The following is a 17,194-nucleotide window of genomic DNA, read 5'->3' as shown; positions in this document are numbered from 1 at the left end:
ACTCAACGCTGTCAACCCAGAGATCGTGGTGGCTGAAACAGCTCTGGTCACGCTTTGTATATATAAGCTCACAACCACCAATCGTGGAACTCTTGACTATGGGTCAGGGAGTTTGTAGGCTTTGCAGCAGTTGCAGAGAAAGGCCGAATGAAGATCCTTAGAGGCCCCGGATGCACAAAAGTTGGTGAGGGACTTCCCAGGTGGTCCAGTGGTTAAGAAGCCATCTGTCAATGCAGGGGACATGGGTTTGATCCCTAGTCCAGGAAGATTCCACATGCTGTGGGGGAACTAAGTCTGCGCGCCAGAACTACTAAAGCCTGCGTGCTCTAGAGCCCAAGCTCCGCAACAAGAGAAACCACTGCAGCAAGAGAGGCCACCGCAACGAGAAGCCTGCCCACCGCTGCTGGAGAGGAGCCCCTGCTCACCGCCACTAGAGACAGCCCGTGCGCAGCAACAGAGACCCAGCACCACCATAAACAAAAATAAATAAGATTAATTTTTTTATAAGTTGGTGGTTTTCTCCACACATTCATTATTGAAAAGAAAACATGAAACAATAAAAACAAGTGTAAGCAAGTCCAATGGGGAGGTTCTGATTTTGCTCATAATAATTATGTTAACAATAGAAAATAGTAGTTCTCATCTCTAGCATAAACCATAACGTGGTTCTCTCTTCTCTGCCAGACTCTGAGCACCTACCTATTTCTCCTCCTGGCGATCTGGCCTGATCTCTGAGCTAGATACTCACATTTTACAGCCTCTCTGATAAATCTTTGACAGGTCTAGGGCCACATGACTGGCAGATGGAGGAGCTAGGCGTTGGGTGCAGGCTGGCTGTCTCCAAAGTTTTTCACAGCACACACATGGCTTGGCTTCTTCAGGAGGCTGGCATCCAGACAGAGGAAGAGGATCGTCTGGGCTGGTGAGACTGCAGTTGGAGCCTGACGATCCCTTTGGGGCATCAACTAGCTGAACTGTCTTCTGAGGAGGGTCCTGTGGGAAGTGAGTGGTCTGGAAGCAAGACACATAAAGAACAAAGAAACTGATGATCAAAATAATAATAATGGATGAATGCATGAAGACAGCTAACATTTACCATGCACTTACTATGTGCCAAACCCTGGGCTGAGGTCTTCATGGGTTCCAACTTGTTTAGAACTCACAGCTATATATGATGGCATCCCTATTTTACAGATGAGGAAACTGAGGCTTGGTGGGACCTGCCTGAGTTTGCACTGCTGCTGGCAAAGCCAAGGTCCATGCAGGTCTAAGGCAGTGTGACCCTGTGCTTCAGAGGAAGGACCCAGGGCCATCAGGTGGACATGAGCAGGAAGCAAAACTTGGCCTCATGTGAGTGAGTCCTTAGCTCCCAGGCTATGATGACCCAAGACTGGAGTGAGCTCCCTGTTACTGGAAGTGTTCAAGGTGAAGGAAAAGGACCAGCAGGTAGAATCCTCTAGGCGAGATGGGCTCAAACCTACCCAGTATGACCTAAGTGTCCAGGCCTGAACTGAGGACCCCCTCATGCCCCAACCAATGGATGGATGAGCCAGTCTAGCTGGAGGGCGCGGGCCAGGGGAGAGGAGTCCAGAGTCCAGGCATGTCTTCCTTCTGGACCCGTACTCCATGCAGGGAGGACCTCTTCTGTCCACTCAGCCTCTAGGGCACATGGCTTATATTTGTGACTTGATTGAATATAACAAGAAATGAACGGGAAAGCTGGACTGAACAGGAAAGCTGCCATGATGTGCAATTTCCCAGAAGGGTCTCAGGCAGAAATCTCAGTTGTCTATACCTTCCACCTCCCAGCCACTCCCCCTGCTCCCCACCTCCCCCTGAATTCCACTCCAACAATTTTCAGGTCTATTTGCATGAGCTGTTTATGCTACTTAGCACCACATAAAAATAGGTTAACCTGCCTGCTTCCTACCCCAACCCTGGGCTGTGGCCCTCCCCTATCACTTTTTTTTTTTGCAGGTTGTGGATTGGAAGTTGCCAAATTGTTCTTGGAAGAGAGTCAGAGGCAGAAAGCAAGCAGCAGGGAGAGAGGGGTGGGTGAGGGGGTCTCCAGGCTGAAGCACACCCCAAGGTCACTGGGCACCTTCTCTTCCTGTGGGGCGGAGAGCTCTGCCCTGCCTGGGATCCTAGGTTGGCAGGGGTGGCTGGCGGGACTGAGGGTGAGAGAGCTGTCCAGCTCTGTCTGGTTCACCCCACCTTGTCCCTGGCTATTCTGCCTCACCCTGGGCCTGGAGAGAGCGTGAGAGAGACTGGGGGCGGGGGGTGGGGGGCACAGGTAGGTCAGGTGTGTTTGCCTGAGCCAGGGGAGGAGCCTTGGAAATACCTGTCTCCAGGCCACAGAGAGGAAGAACGGCCACCTCTCACCATTAGCCTGATTCATTGCTGTCACGGTTGAACTCCAGGGGGGCAGAATCAGCCAGATCAAGCCAACTGGCTGTTGATTTTATGGAGCCAGCCCCAGCCCCGTGCCTGGTTGCACAATAGCGGGGCACCGGCCAAGGCAGTGATGGCAGAGCAGGTGATGCTGCGATCAGGTGTCCTGAAGGACTCACGGTGGTAGGGGCTGCCGGGCAGTTGGCCCTCTGCGCCGTCCAGAGGTGCAGAGGGGGTTCCTGCCTCTCAGCCAGTGCCTGCTGGAACTGAAAAAGGCTCAGGACACCCCTTGTGTTCCCTCCAGCTGTGTGATCTGGGCCAGACCCTAGCATCTTTGTCAGTTTCTGTCTCTGTAAAATGAAGTCTTTCCTAGCCATGGGGTAAGCTGGGCTCCTGTGTAGTCTCGGGAGCTTTGGTTTCCTCAACTGCACAATGGGTCCATCAGTATCTTTCCTGTTCCCTCACAGGGTCAAAGTGAGACTATGGACATAAAAATACTGAAAAATTTACATGTATATATTATGTTATTGTCAACTGAAAAACATACAACCTAAAAGTTGAGGATTATGTTTTATTTGGGGGTATTATTGAGGACTATTAAAAACCCATCATTTTGCCAACAAAGGTCCATATAGTCAAAGCTATGGTTTTTCTAGTAATGTACAGATGTGAGAGTTGGACTGTAAAGAAGGTTGAACACCAAAGAATTGATGCTTTTGAACTGTGGTGCTTCAGAAGACTCTTGAGAGTCCCTTGGACAGCAAGATCAAACCAGTCAATCCTAAAGGAAATCAACTGTGAATATTCATTGGAAGGACTGATGCTAAAGTTGAACCTCCAATCCTTGGACCACCTGATCCGAAGAGCTGACTCATTGGAAAAGACCCTGATGCTGGGAAAGATTGAGGGTAGGAGGAGAAGGGGGAGACAGAGGATGAGATTGTTGGATGGCATCACTGACTCAATGGACATGAATTTGAGCAAGCTCCAGGAGATAGTGAAGGACAGGGAAGCCTGGCATGCTGCAATCCATGGGGTCACGAAGAGTCAGACACAACTTGGCAACTGAACAACAATGAAAAATTACTGAGGACTGTAGTCTGGGAGATGGCCTCTCAAGTAGCTCTGAGAACTGTTGCAAAGAGGTAAGAGAGAAACCAGGATATATAGGAGTTTCTACTGGAAAAAAAAAAAGTAGCTAAACATGGAAAGATCACTGCTTAATCATAAAAACCAGCCATCCCAAGTTAAGGATCTTAGTGCCTTTCTATGTATGGGAAGATGCAAGATTCTGGGCTTATTGAAATCATTCCTTTGATGTGCATCTTAGCTATCTAGGGCCAATATGCTGTTTTTCTCTACCCTGAATTCCCTCAGGGTGCACTGTCGTGAGCAGTGGCTGCTGGTTTGATGGAGGGCAGCATTCTTTACTGAAATGGCAGGCAACATTTTTTTTTGGTCCACATTATTAATATTTTATTACCATTCAGGTCCTCTGTGCCCTTTTTTGTGATAGCAGGGTTCCCCTTCTGTCCTGTAGACTGGGGTTCAAGTTCTAACATATCTACATACTGTGAGGGTCTGCTTCTCCATGAGTATCACAAAACCTGCTTGGATGAGTGGGATGAATGAAACAGAGAGATGAGAGTTCTTCAGAACTGTTGAGAATGATAACATGGATGGAACTGCTACCAAGTGAGCAGAGATGGGGGCCAGACTCCAGACCTGGTAATCTGTGTGCTCGAAGAAGCCAGGACAGACTTGGTAGTCTCTGAAGTCAAAGATAAAGATGATTACAAAGCCAGATGTGAGCTATTTGGGCCATGGCAGTGGAATCCAGAAGGTCATGGAGGAAGGGTAGGAACAGCAGAGGGTGGGTCTGCTCCTGGTGGTCTTCCTGGAGGTGGTGAGCTTGGAGCTACTTTTCAGAGATAAGGAGGAATGTGGTTACTGGAAGGAGAATGTCTGCCACTGGAGAGAAACAGCCTCTGTTCTCGTTCAAGCCCAGACGCAAGTTCTTAGAAAAGTCAAGAATGCATTTCTCTCCAGGGTATTCACTGCGGGAGAGGTGGGTCAAACGGGTTTGCCCTGGTCACCAGCTGTAGAACCAGAAGAGGACGTCCCCAGGTCCCACTGCTCAGGGAGCAGGAAGGCCTGGGTGACCTTGACTTTGAGTACATTGCCCCTTGGCAGCTCCCAGGACCTGTGTGCCCCACAGCTCAGGCCATCTTGATGCCAACTGTTAAGGAATGGACCCTCCAGGGCCCACCTCCTCCCAGCCCTGACTTATAAGACCCCAGTCACCCTGGCATCCACAGCCACAGCCAGAGACAGTATTCCCTGGGGTTTGGGGCCTCTGGCAGCACAGCTGTGGCCTGAGAGTCACCACGTTCCCTGCTAGGTGACCATGCGTGCCACGCAGCTGAGGACGGACCTGAGCCAGGAACCGGACTTTCTAGGGGCTCCTGGCTTCTCTCCAACTGCGAGCCACCACCAGGAGGACTGGTGAGCCAGCCTGGAGTCCAAGGCTGTGGCCGCTGCCATGCAGCTCCCAGGTCCAGGGCTGGTGGATCTGGAGGATCCTATCCCAGGAAGGCTGGCGATGAGGGCCTTTGCCTCGATGCTGGAGACAAGGCTCAGGCGATGTCCCAGCCTCTCAACTCTTCACCCACCAGCCCAACCATGAGCACCCCAGACGGCTGCCCAAGGCTGAGGAGTCGGGGGACGAAGGAGGCCTGCTAGGGAAGATGGGAGGCTGAGGCACACCAGCTGAGGACACTGTGCCTTTGGACAGGCTAGAGCTGAAGGTGGGGTCTGGGAGTTGGGACCACCTCTCCATGTCTCCCAAAGAGCTCCTTGATTTCTGGGTCTTGGGGAAAACAGCAGAGCATGCCCCTCTTTGGCTCCAGCCTGGAACAACAGACAAGAGAAGAGCGGTTGGTGGCGTGGGGGCGGGGGGCGGGGATCTTTGCATTGTAGTCTCTGGATGAAAGAATTGTGTTCCCACCTCGGTTGCCCCCATATCCCAGAAGAGACTGGAAGAATAATAAAAGGGGCCAGACGCCAGCAGGTAACAGCCATGTTGTACAGGGTGTCGGGGGAGGAAGGGAAGTTTCAGGGTGCTGGGTGGGTGGTTGGCTGGCAGAGATCATGCTGAGGGTCATGGGCAGAAATGTGCCCCAAGAGCCCACTTTAAAGATCACCCCGCTGGGGACAGCCTGGGCAAGAGATTAACTTTGAGTGTCCTTGTCTCCTGGAGGCCTGCCTAGGGTGAGGGTCGTGAAGGTGGCACCTATTAGGACCCTCTTGGCCAGGCCTTATCCTACATCACCTCTATTCCTGTATCAGCCCTACAAGGTAGGTGCTATCACCCCATTTTACAGATGGGAGAAGGATGCATAGGATCAAGTGTGGGTGCATGTGCCTGCAGGGACCCCTGACCTTCCTGAAGAGACATATAGGGAGAGAAGCTACCCTGGGCTTCTCTGGGGGATGGTGGGCCATGGTCCAGGTTGAAGGAGCCAACACTTCCCTGGAAGAATGTAGGATGTCTCAGTGTCAGCTAGGCTGATGAGCTCAGTCAGGACAAGGAAGGGCTGGGTGTGAGTGAGGGGAGAGGGACAGGACCCCCTTAACTTGTAACATCTGGCTTCCCCTGAATGCACAAGGCGAACACTTTTATGAAAATTTCTGCAGGGCTCCAAGTGAAGCGCTGGAGGGGAGTTGAGGGGCAGGGATGGGGAACTCCCAGGAAGGACTCTAGGGGAGCTGCTGACAGGGGATGGGGGTGGTGCTGGCCACCCACTGCCTCTCTGTAGGGACAAACTAGTTCCTGCTACTTATTAGAGAGCAGGTGAGTCATAAGAAGAGGTTGCATTAGGCACACTGTTTGTCTGCCTGTGCCACTGGCAAAATTATTTCACTTCTGGAACCAATTCATTCATTTAATAAAACCGGGGGTCCACCCAGAGCCAGGCCCTGCTCTGGCACTGGGGATCTAGGAACGAGCACGGCAAACAAAAATCCTTGTTCTCCTGGAATTTAGTTTCAGTTGAGAGAGAAGTGAGAAGCAACTTAAGGAAAATATAGAATTTATCTGCTGTAATAAGTGCTATGAAAATATAATAAGGCTAAGAAGGGATTTGAAATATTACAGAGTAGGTGTGTAAATTATAGGCTAGGATGCAAGGAAGGGACATTGCCTGAGCAAGTTCAGCCAAGGAGTTTTCTGGAAGAAGTGTCTTCAGGAAGAGAGAATAGCAGGTGCAAAAGTCCTGAGGCAGGAGTGTGTCTGGAGGGTCAGAGGATCATCAAGGAGACCAGCATGGTGGGAATAGAAGGGGCAGGGAAGTCATTAGAGACAAGGTTGGAGGGGTCACTGGGGCCAGATGCAGAAGGGCTTCTAGAATACAAGAACGGTTTTGGCTTTTACTTAAGGCTTCCCCAGTGGCTCAGTGGTAAAGAATCACCTGCAAAGCAGGAGACACACAAGACAGGGGTTCAGCCTCTGGGTCAGGAAGATCCCCTGGAGGAGGAAATGGTAACCCACTCCAGTATTCTTGCCTGGAAAATCCCATGGACAGAGAAGCCTGGCAGGCTACAGTCCAGGGGGTCGCAAAGAGTTGGACACGACTGAGTAACTGAGCATGCACGAATGCACAGTCCTCAGAAGGTGTGAGCAGGAGAGTGAATCCTTAGTAAAGTGAGGGAGTTGGGTGGGATGACCTTGGAAGCTCGTTCTAGTTATCAGTGACACAGGGCTCAGGGTCTCCATTTGGGATGGAGATGCCTTTCTTCACAGCATTCGTGTCTGGGAGTGTGTATATGTGTGTGTGTGTGTGAGAGAGAGTGTGTGTGTGTGGGGGTGGGAGTGGTCCTGGCTGACGTCTCTACTTTCTTTCAGGGCCACTGATAAGTCTGCACCAGGCAACCTCTAAAGGCCTATCTGGTCCTGAGATTCAGGAGTTTCTCCAAGTTCCCAGCCTGGGGGATGTCTGTGCTGTGGCTCTGGGCTGTGAGCATGCAGGTTTCCACTGGCAGCATGTGACCGGGGGTGGTGGCGGGGGTGGGGGGCGGCTGTGTGGAGGCGGCGTCTGGTGAGCAGCTGGGCCCCTGGGCAGCCTTCTGGGTGGCGGGAAAAAGAGGAAGGAGCCCAGAGGCAGGGCTGCCTGCTGGGGCGGGTATGGCTCCCCAGGACAGATCTCATACCAGCCAGACAACTCCCCCCAGGTCTGCCTGTCTCCGTTTCCAGTATTTTCCAGCCCGGGTGGCTCCCTGGGGGTACATTAGTCATCCCCTAGGGGCAGGAAGTGTTGATAAGGAGGGACAGAGCGGTGGGTGTCATCTGACCAGAGCCCAGACCCGCACCTTGCAGACCCTGCTGTTCACTGTCTGTGTTGGGGCGACTCACGAGGGACCGAGGAGGAGCCTGTAGGAGCCTGTGGTCCCCAGTGAGCCTCACAGACTGCTTGCTGCAGCCTCCCTCCAGGCCCTGACAGGGGCCCCAGTGGCCAGAGAACAGGCCTCGCTGAGCTGGGGGCGGGGGACACTGCTTGCCCTCCGGTTCCCCCGGGTGGCTCCTGGCTCCAGCTGGGAGACGGGCCCTCCCACTAAAAGTGCTGTCTTCCGGCCGCCCCACCCTGCGGCACCAACCAGCATCCCCTGGGGCCTCGTGAAACTGCTGGTGTCTCCAGACAGACAGGCAGGTCTGACCTCACAGCCTGAGCTCAGACCCTGGGGGCCAAGCGAGGAGTCCCAGCTGAGGAAGCCCAGGTTCCGCACCCGCCTCTCCTCGTAGCCCCAGCTGCTCCCCATCTCCGCCCAGCTCCCGGGGGAGACACGGGAGGCTGCAGACGGTGCCCTGGGCCCAGTGCCAGGGCCAGAAAGCGCTCCCTCCCCGCCGGGGCAGCTTCCAAGGGGCTGCCCACCATCCTGTCCAGTCTCAGGGATCTCTGGGCTCCAGAACAGGCCCTTGAGGCCACATACATCGGGGCCAAGGCCAACTGAGCTGGGGGAAGAAGGTGTCACTGGGGAGAGGTTTGGGGGAACCCCTGCGTGCCCCTGAGTGTCTCTCTCAGATGACCCAACTCCAGGGACAGGGGAAGATCGGGGACTCTGATTCCACGGGCTGAGGCCCCGGCCAGGGACTTCTTGGCTGCTGGTGACCTTTGCAGGTGCCCCGGGCTACACGGAGGCATTTCACCCCTGTGTGGGGGCTGTGGTTTGTTTGTGGACACTCACAGCTCCCCTCATTTCTCAGGTGCTCTTGGAGGTCAGAGAATCTGCCCCCTTCTCACGTGGAGCCCAGCCCAGCCCGCCCCGGCAGGCAGGCACGAGGTGAGGGCTCCGTTGCCAGCCCCTCCTCCCTGCCTTTGTCTCTTCCTGCCCGTGGGCTCAGCTGGTTTGTGGAGAGAGGGAGGGCAGCTCTTCGCATTCAGGCCCTGGGTCACTAGCACCTCACGACTCTCTCTTCTTCTGAAGACACAGCCAGCAGCTCCTGCTATGGACAGGTGGTACCTGGGTGAGTGCCCTGAACCCCGTCCCCCCACCTCACCATCCTGGATTCTGACACAAGTGTCCACCCCATCACTTTCAAGAGCACCCCCCAGCTCCCCAGGAGTATAGGGAAAGCAGCAATGGGGAGAGGCACGATTTCTAAATGAGGGCATCTCCTTCTGGGGGCCTGGGCGTGCTGTCATCTCTGCTCCCAGCATCTCTGAGCTGTCAAGAGCTGGGAAGGCAACTTGTCCCACAGCCCTCATTCTCTGTCGGTCATCTGTAGGAACTCTGAAGCCAGACTGCTAGGCTCAGAGCTTGGTTCTCCTACTTCCCACCTGCCTGACTTCTGGGAAGTTATTTAACTTCTCTGTGCCTTCATCTACAAAATGGGGATGATAATGATGCCTTCCCTGCCTCATCAAGTTGCTGTGATGATTAAATGAGTTGGTTTTTATAGAGTCTTTAGGACAGTGTCATGCACACACAGTTAAAAATGTAACTATTGTAGATGTAGCTATTGATTTGCTGTTGTAGCTATTGATTTGCTCCCTATTTCTCTTTTATCTCCTGCCCATCTCTCTACCTATCATCTAGCATAACCATTGATCTATCTATGTATCTATGAACTTTCCACCTATTTTTATACTCCAGAAAGAATCCACGGTAGCTTATGAAGATAGACAACATGTACTAAGGGAGCAAGATAATGTACAATAAGGGGGGATCAGTGTCTGTGTGGAGAGCCCCAGGAGTTTGGGGAGCACAGTCATGGGGGTCTGGCTTTCTGGCCCTGGATTTGTCCCTGACTGGGTATTTCAGGCAAGTCGCCCAGTCTCCCTGCCCTCAGTCTTCCTGGGCTGTCCACTGGGGATCACGGCACTGGCTGGGCCAGCTCCAGGGGTCCTTGTGGGGGCAATGAGCAGCTCAGTTTCTTTACCCGTGGAATGGAGCAAACGTGGAATTAGCAGGACAGCGTGTGCAAGAGCCTGACACATACTCAGTGCCTGCCAAGTGTCAGCTCGGTTGCGTTTTCATGAATTTCCATCACTTGGCCTTGGAAGCCGAAGAGGTGAATGGGTGCCTCAGCTTCTGGTCTGCAGGCCGTGACAGTCTGTCTTTCTATCTCGCCCCCATGTTCATTTTGCTGGGAAGTGGGTGGCTTTCTTGGTGTATAACAGTTAACAATAATGACACTTACTGTGTACCAGGCCCCCCACCATGCCCTTCACTGCATTATCCCACTTTCTCTTCACAGCAACCCATTTTACAGATGAGGAAACTGAGGCACACAGAGATTAAATAACTTGACAGGGGCCGCATGCTTAGCAAGTGGAGGAGCCAGGAAGTGAACTCAAACCTTGATCCCCTGTCACTACTCCAAGAGGATTAATAGATGGAGTCCTTTTGAAGGGCTAACCTGCCCTTGGTGGACAATGACCTCTGACCTTGGCCTTTTAGCTACAATTGAGCATCAGCCTCTTCTGGAAGCCAATCTGATTGATTAGAACTCAGCCAGGAATATGAGCATCCATGGAGGACCTAGCACCGGGGTCCCCAATGTGAATGGGGCCACAGTAGAGGGAGAAGGAGTCCCTGCCTCCCAAAGCAAGGGCCTGGCTGTCAGTTTTCACCTTGCCTCTCACCAGCTGTGTGCCCTTGAACCACGGCCATACCCTCTCTGTGCCTCAGATGCCTCATATATAAAATGGGGAAATAACACAAAGTACCAGGAAATAACAGTTAGAAACATGCTTTTCATATCATAAAAGCAAGGCGTTCTCTCCATGGTCTGGCTCAGCCCCTTCCCAAAGAAGCCTGTGGTGTAGCGTGGGGACTGGCATGGAAGCTGGGCTTCATGGCTGGAGAAGGGCGTGCCAGAGGCTGCGGGGACCGAGGGCTTAGTGAGGGGTGACTGGAGCCCTTCTGACCGAGGTGAGAGCTGTTAGATGCGGCCTGGATGGAGGAAAAAGGTACAAAGGAAAGGGCCTTCCCAGGCATGAAGGCCTGGAAACCTGCACAGTGCACCGGGGGGCGGGGCGGGGGCTCGGGTGGGTTGTGCACCGGGGGGGCGGGGCGGGGGCTCGGGTGGGTTGTGCACTGGGGGGCGGGGCGGGGGCTCGGGTGGGTTGAGGGGCCAGGCACCCTGGGATCACCTCAAGAAAGCCCCGAATGCCAGGCGCCGGCCGCACCAGCAGCCTGCACAGTGCTGGGAGATGTGGGCAGCTGCTAGGGTCGAGGGCCTCTGTGGGACCCCCGACCTTGTCCCCCGCAAGCTGTAGTACGTGCTGAATGCATTTCAAACCCCCCGCTTCCCTACTGTCAGGGCCCCAGCTGTGGCTTCTCCACCTGGCGGGTGGACCCCACGGCTCTTCTCTCTGGAAATTTCCTTTGGGAGGGTTTGGAAAGACGGCTAGTTCCTCCCTGCCCCCGCTGCCCCTGCACCTCCTCAGGCCTCAGCGGGAGCCCCACTGTCCACACCCGGGCTTTTCTTGTGACCAGGGTAAATATTACCTGGCACTGTTAATGTTTAATGCCCCCACCCCATCTCTGGCCACCCCACAGCCGGGCAGTCTCCCCAAAGCAGAGGCAGCGGGAAGAGGGCAGCGGGGACGGGCCTGGTCTGTGGGGGAAATGGCAGAGTTGACAGATGACGGTGAGTGCGTGTGTGTGCGTGTGTGTGCGTGCGTGTGCATGCGTGTATGTGAAGCAGGAGGTGCTTGGACCATCTTTGAGGGGTGAATAAGACCCCCTCTTCCATCTCCTGGCACCCCTGCCTTCCAGAGCACCCAGCACCCCTCTCTCGTACCGTGCGTGCCAGCCTCCTCTCTAAGAAAATCTGCTTTTAAAAGAGGATCCCACCTTAACACCAAAGCAATCTAGCTTGAATGGTGGAAACATGGGTGCCAAGTAGGAGCTGCTGGGGCATGGGGGGTGGTGAGCATGCATCTTCTGGACTAAACCGAGCGCAGGAGGCAGATGGGGGTGAGGCGGGGCAGCAGTGGGGCCCCGGTCAGCCTTCTCAGCCTGGCTTTAGGACCAGAGCCCCCGGGTTCAGGACACATGCCTAGAAGGCATCCTGCGAACAAGGGCAATCGGGTCTGGAATTTAGTGGGCCTGCTGTGGACTGTGGTGGTCTTTGAGCCAGATCTAGAAAAGCTGAGGTCTTTGGGTGGGGTGGGCTCTCCCAGTGGCTCAAGACGAGGAGGTCAGGGAGGATGCAGTTTCCTGGAGCGGCAAGAGGAGTGGTGAGTCCTGTCATGGCTCTGACACTAATGTCCGTGTGACCTTGAACAAGACTTGAACTGAAACTGGGGAGACAACCTCAGAGGCCTTCTGCATGGGGACAGGTGCCTGGGGCCCCCTCAGGCCCTTCAGTGGACCCCTCCTAACCCAAACTCTCCTGGCCCAGGGGGTGAGCTGGGCTCACCAGACCCCACCGCCCAGGGCCCAGTCCAGCACAGCCTGGGAGGTGAGGACTGGCGTGTTCCTTTGACCTTGGGCACTGCTTCCCTAGCACCAAGAAGGGGCTCAAGTAGGGCAGAGAAGAGAGGCCACCACAAGACATGACAGAAAAGCTCTGGCCGGGTGCCCTCCAGCTGCCCAATAACAAGTGCACTCAGTTTACAGGTGGGAGGGCAGAGCCATGACCTCTGCTGGGGGCTGCAGACTGGATGGGACCACCCGTATTGAAACGTCTCCTTCCTCCTGACCATGTGAGAGGCAGCACAGCAAAGGGGTGAAGCACCTCGATTTTTAACAACAAATGGCCTGGGTTCATTCCCAACTCTGCCCTTTTCTAGCTGTGTGACTCTGAGTGAGTTGCTTAACCCTGCTACGCCTCCATTGTCTCATGGATGATATTGGAATAATATTAATGCCTCACAGGATTGTTACGATGGTTAAATGAGCTATTGCTTTGTTAGCCTCCGTCTGCCACATGCCAATATACTGTTTCTGAAATAAATTTGCTTTCCCCTAAGGATAGCAATGTAGGATAGAAGGATCTAGAAACAGAGGTCCAAGACTCATTTCTGCCTCCAACTTTTACCGGAACTTTAGAGAAGTCTTCAGACTGGGCCTTGGTTTCTTCCTGTTCAGTGAACATTAAGGTTCTACTTATTTATTCATTGGTTCACTTCACAAATATTCGCCAAGTATTGGTTGCCCCAAAAGTTGGTTTGGAATTTTCCATAAGATGTTATGGAAAAACCCAATACGTTGTGGCTGATTAGTCATATGGAGAAAGGTTGCTGCTGAGGCTTATGGAAGATGCTTCTGTGGCCTCCCAGAAGTGCCAGCCCCACCCCACCCCCAGGCACGGTGGGTCCCTGCTTTGGAGGCTCAGTGGTGGGTCCCAAGCCGACCGTCAGGAGCCACGGAGAGCAGATGGTGTCACTCGCAGTGGCATGACCACCCCTGCTCCTGGGATGTCCCTCCAGCAGCTTCCCCTGGCCCCCCTGAACCTCTGGGGGTGCTGGGACTGGAAGCACGGGAGTCCCCCTGTTTCTGTGGCTCACCCCATCCCCCACTGGCTCTCAGGTGGCAGCCCCAAGGAGAACGAGGACCCATTCTACTACGGTGAGTCTGGCGGGCCCCCTCCCACCCTTCCTGAGTGATCCGCCCCCCCACCCCAAACCCACCACCACGCATCCACAGTTCCTGGCCTCTCCCAGCCCTGGGTCATGTGCCCCATCTTCCTGAGTTATTACTGTGGGGCTAGGGGAAGGGTCTGGGGTCACCCATCCCACCTCCCCGCCCTCTCTTTCCCCAGACTACGAGACCGTCCGCAATGGGGGCCTGATCTTCGCCGCCCTGGCCTTCATCGTGGGGCTCGTCATCATCCTCAGTAAGTGGGGCCGTCCTGTATAAGGGGCTGCTGAGGGGGGCACAGCTCCTCAAAGCCGCTGAGCACACTGGCTTCCCGGGTGGGGAGGGGAGAGCCTCTCTCTTACCCCCTTCCCGGGCGCCCTCGCCTCTCCCACAGAGAATGTGAGAACCTGATGCAGAGGGGGCTGTTGGTCCCCAGACCACCCAGGAGATGCCCTTTCCCCCGAGTGCGCCCTCTAGTGGACCAGAGGGGTGCCGCCGAGATGGGGAACTGGCTCCTGCTGGCCCCGGGAGGCTCCAGTGCCCTTGCGGCAGGGGAAGGGAGGGAACCAGCCTCCACTGGACGCTCCCTCCCCCAGAACTGAGCGCTTTCTTGACCCATTAATCCTCTTGGCAAACTGAGGGATGGCCGCCACTGTCGCCACTTTCCAAATGAAAAAACCAGACCCGCAGTGGTAGGTGCAGCAGCCTGCCTGAGGTGCCGCCGCCAGATCGGAAGCAGAGTGGGTTCCGAAGCACCTCACCCCGACCCCGGCCTGCTGCGGGAAGGCAAGCACCCCTGGCAGCCCAAGGTCTTAGGCTCCCTGCTGGTTTACTGTGGATCCCTTACTCCCTGGGCCTTAGTTTGCTCATCTGTTAAATGGGGATGATCCCTCTTGTCTCACAAGGTTAGGGCTGGCAGTCAAAGACGCGACAGCCAAGGGAGTAGTGTAGGTATGGGGTGTTCTAGCGGAGAGAAAGCTCTTTGCCTTACCCGGCCCCAAAAGGCACACAGCAGGGGCTTAATAAATGTTTGCGGACTGGTGCAACCAGAAGAAAAATACTCAGAAACACGCCGGTGAAAAGAAGATGCAGAATGTAGCACATCTCCTTCCAAGTCCTGGGATTCTAATGGGCGTGTTAGATGCTGCACCCCCCCCCCCCCGCCCCCCGCTGCCTCCACTGATGGCTCCAGTCTACCGACAGGGCCAGCCTGCTCGATTCCCTGGCAGTTCTCTGAGGGCCTGCCTCCCGGATTCCCCTGGCGGTTCCCTGAGGGCCCCGCTGTGTTGTGGCTGAGCTCGCAGTGGCGGAGGCGGATGGGCGTGAGCAAGGGTTTTTGCCCTGGACTTTCTGCGGTTCTTCTCGAGCAGCTTCTACATGCCCAGTGGGGTGTGGGGTGGGGCACGCTGTGATGGCTCAGTCTCAGCACCATTCCTATCCCGCTCATAATCCACCACGGACTTCCCTGTAGCTCAAACGGCAAAGAATCTGCCTGCAATGCAGGAGACTAGGGTTCGATCCCCGGGTTGGGAAGATCCTCTAGAGAAGGAAATGGCAACCCTCTTCAGTACTCTTGCCTGGAGAATTCCACGGACAGAGAAGGCGGCCCACAGTCTGTGGGGTCGCAAAGAGTTGGACACGCCTGAGTGACCAACACAGACACACACACAGTCCACCATGGCGCCGCCGCCACAATGTTTGCGGACTGCCCAGCTGGCTGACTTGGACTTCTGAACGCTTATGGTCCAGCCATATATAAAGAGAGACAGTCAGCTGTGGTCTCCGAGGCGGACACGAAGCAGCGCTGGCAGGAGGAGAGGAGGAGGGGCTACGGAGCTGAGGCCTCCAAGGTAGAGAGGGTCTCCTTGGCAAACTAACCTCGTTTCTCTCTTTAAGGCAAAAGATTCCGCTGCGGGGCCAAGAGGCAGCACCGGTGAGTGCCGGCCTGGTGACTGATGGAGGTGGGCGGGGAGGGGTGGGAGGGGCCGGCAGAGGGTTTGCTCGCTCAGGCTGGTGAGGAGGGTCCCCAACCTCAGGGAGCCCTGAATCCCTGCCCCCTCCACCCCACTACCTTTTCTTACCTGTCTGCTTTCCTCCATCCCAGGCAAATTCCTGAAGATGGGCTCTAAGGAGAGGTAGGTTTGCGAGGAGCGGGCAATGGCTCTGGATAATAAGGAAAAGGGTCTTTCATCCATCAGTCAGGTGTCTGTCACCCTCATATGGGTCTTTTCCTTGTTGGTTTTTAAAAATTTTTTATTAGAGTATAATTGCTTTACAATATGTTAGTTTCTGTACACCAACGTGAATCAGCCATAAGTATACACATATCCCGCCCACCTCTTGAGACTCCCTCCCACCCCTCTAGGTCATCGCGGAGCACCGAGCTGAGCTCCCGGTGCTCCCCAGCAGCTTCCTGCCATCTATCTACTTTGCACATGGTCGTGTGTATATGTCAGTCCTATTCTCTCAGCTCGTCCCCCCCGCTCCGTCCCACTTGTGTCCACACATCTGTTCTCTATGTCTGCGTCTCTATTCCCACCTTTTTAAAATGATGGCCCCAAAAACAGAAAAAAAAATATGCCGTAGGATGTGTGACCAAGGGAGGCTGCAGAGATGCGCCAGAGGAAGGTAAGGTGAAAAAGGGATGAAACGGAAGTCCCAGCCTCTGCAGCCCTGCTCACAGCCCCCATCCTGCCTTTCTGTTTGCAGAGCCAGTCGTGCCCACCTTTGCACCAGGGCTGCTTAGAAGTCTTTCCTGAGCTGTAGACCTCTATCCCAGCACTGCCAAGCCCTCTGCTGAAGGAAGCTTCAGGCTCCACGTGACCCCTGGGTGGGCTTCACCTCCTTCAGCCCCGTGTTAATAATAAAGCTGGCCTCAGAGACGGCTCCTTCCCTGACCTCCTCCCTCGCTCCTTCTCTCCTGTAACTGCCGCCGTCAGCTCCTTCAAGCTGGAGTCAGTACTCCTGGTCTCTGGCTTTTCGCGTATTCGCTCACGTGCCCACGCCTGTGAAAGTAAGAAGTCCAATGTCATCATCTCCGGGCCTCTCCTCACCCCCCAAATTGCCGAGAGCCCCTGGGACAGAGGACTCAGCCTGCCTTCCGAATGCCAGGCAAAGAGAAAGCCAGACGGCCGAAGGTCACAGGTTCAAAGCCCTTGGGTGGCCCGGGGCCTGGGTGTGGCTCCAGTGGGAGTCGCTGTGGCCCTGCCCTGGGCTGCCCGTGTTTTAGTTGTTTGTGGGCACATTATGTGCTCTGCCCGCATTTCCCCAAGTGCACCGGCGTGCCAGGATGGGTGGGTCTAGGGATCTTGGGCAGGGGGGTCCTCAGCACATGCTGTCTCCTCATCCCTCACCCCCAACTGTGATGCCAAGCTCCAGCCATGCCCTTTCCACTCTTGGGGCCAGGGAGGCCTCAAGTTTGACCTAATCTCATCCACCTCTCAGTACTGGCTTGGTTAATTTCAGGGTCCATTCAGAGAATGGACAGTGAGGGTGGGGCCTCTGTTAACCTTTCCCCCAGCCCCCTGTCCATGCCCTTAGGCCTCCACCCTACTTCAACCAGAGATGGTGTCAGGCTGCCCCTCCCACCAGCCCCTGACTTCCTGATGCCCACGGCCCCCAGACAGCACAGCACGCTGCCCGTTTCAGGCACTTTCTGCCCTCTGGTAGGAGCCCATCTCCCCTTTCCCTCCCTTCCCTCTGAGAGGGGAGAGGC

General features: G+C 55.0%; 1 protein-coding gene and 1 long non-coding RNA gene across 3 annotated transcripts in view; one reads left to right on the top strand and one right to left on the bottom strand.

The window, feature by feature from the left end:
- The first annotated feature begins 574 nt into the window (after nt 1–574).
- Nucleotides 575–16,376, top strand: FXYD2 (FXYD domain containing ion transport regulator 2). 2 transcript variants are annotated; one of them, XM_086339434.1, is made up of 9 exons: nt 575–5,748; nt 7,295–7,417; nt 8,651–8,727; nt 8,872–8,911; nt 13,429–13,467; nt 13,661–13,735; nt 15,376–15,412; nt 15,584–15,614; nt 16,189–16,376. In XM_086339434.1, exons 4-8 carry the CDS (start codon nt 8,893–8,895, stop codon nt 15,606–15,608), a joined length of 195 nt encoding a protein of 64 aa, XP_086195560.1. In that variant the 5' UTR covers nt 575–5,748; nt 7,295–7,417; nt 8,651–8,727; nt 8,872–8,892; the 3' UTR covers nt 15,609–15,614; nt 16,189–16,376. The 2 variants fall into 2 exon arrangements, with proteins under 2 accessions (XP_086195560.1, XP_086195559.1); XM_086339433.1 differs by lacking the exons at nt 575–5,748; nt 7,295–7,417; nt 8,651–8,727; nt 8,872–8,911 and adding an exon at nt 11,001–11,542.
- The window catches only part of LOC147357521 (uncharacterized), an 18,735-nt gene continuing 17,531 nt past the window's right edge, over nt 15,991–17,194 (bottom strand). Inside the window, exon 6 of the long non-coding RNA XR_015141894.1 lies at nt 15,991–16,484. This is a non-coding gene — a long non-coding RNA (uncharacterized LOC147357521). The remainder of the gene's footprint in view (nt 16,485–17,194) is intronic.

This window comes from Bos grunniens, chromosome 15, assembly GCF_055505025.1.
Source record: "Bos grunniens cultivar Pamir isolate PY7600 chromosome 15, Bosgru_T2T1.0, whole genome shotgun sequence".
Taxonomy (NCBI): domain Eukaryota; kingdom Metazoa; phylum Chordata; class Mammalia; order Artiodactyla; family Bovidae; genus Bos; species Bos grunniens.
The sequence above is the reverse complement of the archived record's forward strand: the minus strand, read 5'-3'. Positions and strand labels throughout refer to the sequence as shown.

What these genes read in the sequence shown, in the direction of transcription:
- FXYD2 (XM_086339433.1), top strand. Translation starts at nt 11,179, where the DNA reads ATGCATTTCAAACCCCCCGCTTCCCTACTGTCAGGGCCCCAGCTGTGG. An exon ending in CGAGGACCCATTCTACTACG is followed by an intron (nt 13,468 to 13,660) that starts GTGAGTCTGGCG and finishes CTCTTTCCCCAG; the next exon opens with ACTACGAGACCGTCCGCAAT. An exon ending in GGGGCCAAGAGGCAGCACCG is followed by an intron (nt 15,413 to 15,583) that starts GTGAGTGCCGGC and finishes CCTCCATCCCAG; the next exon opens with GCAAATTCCTGAAGATGGGC.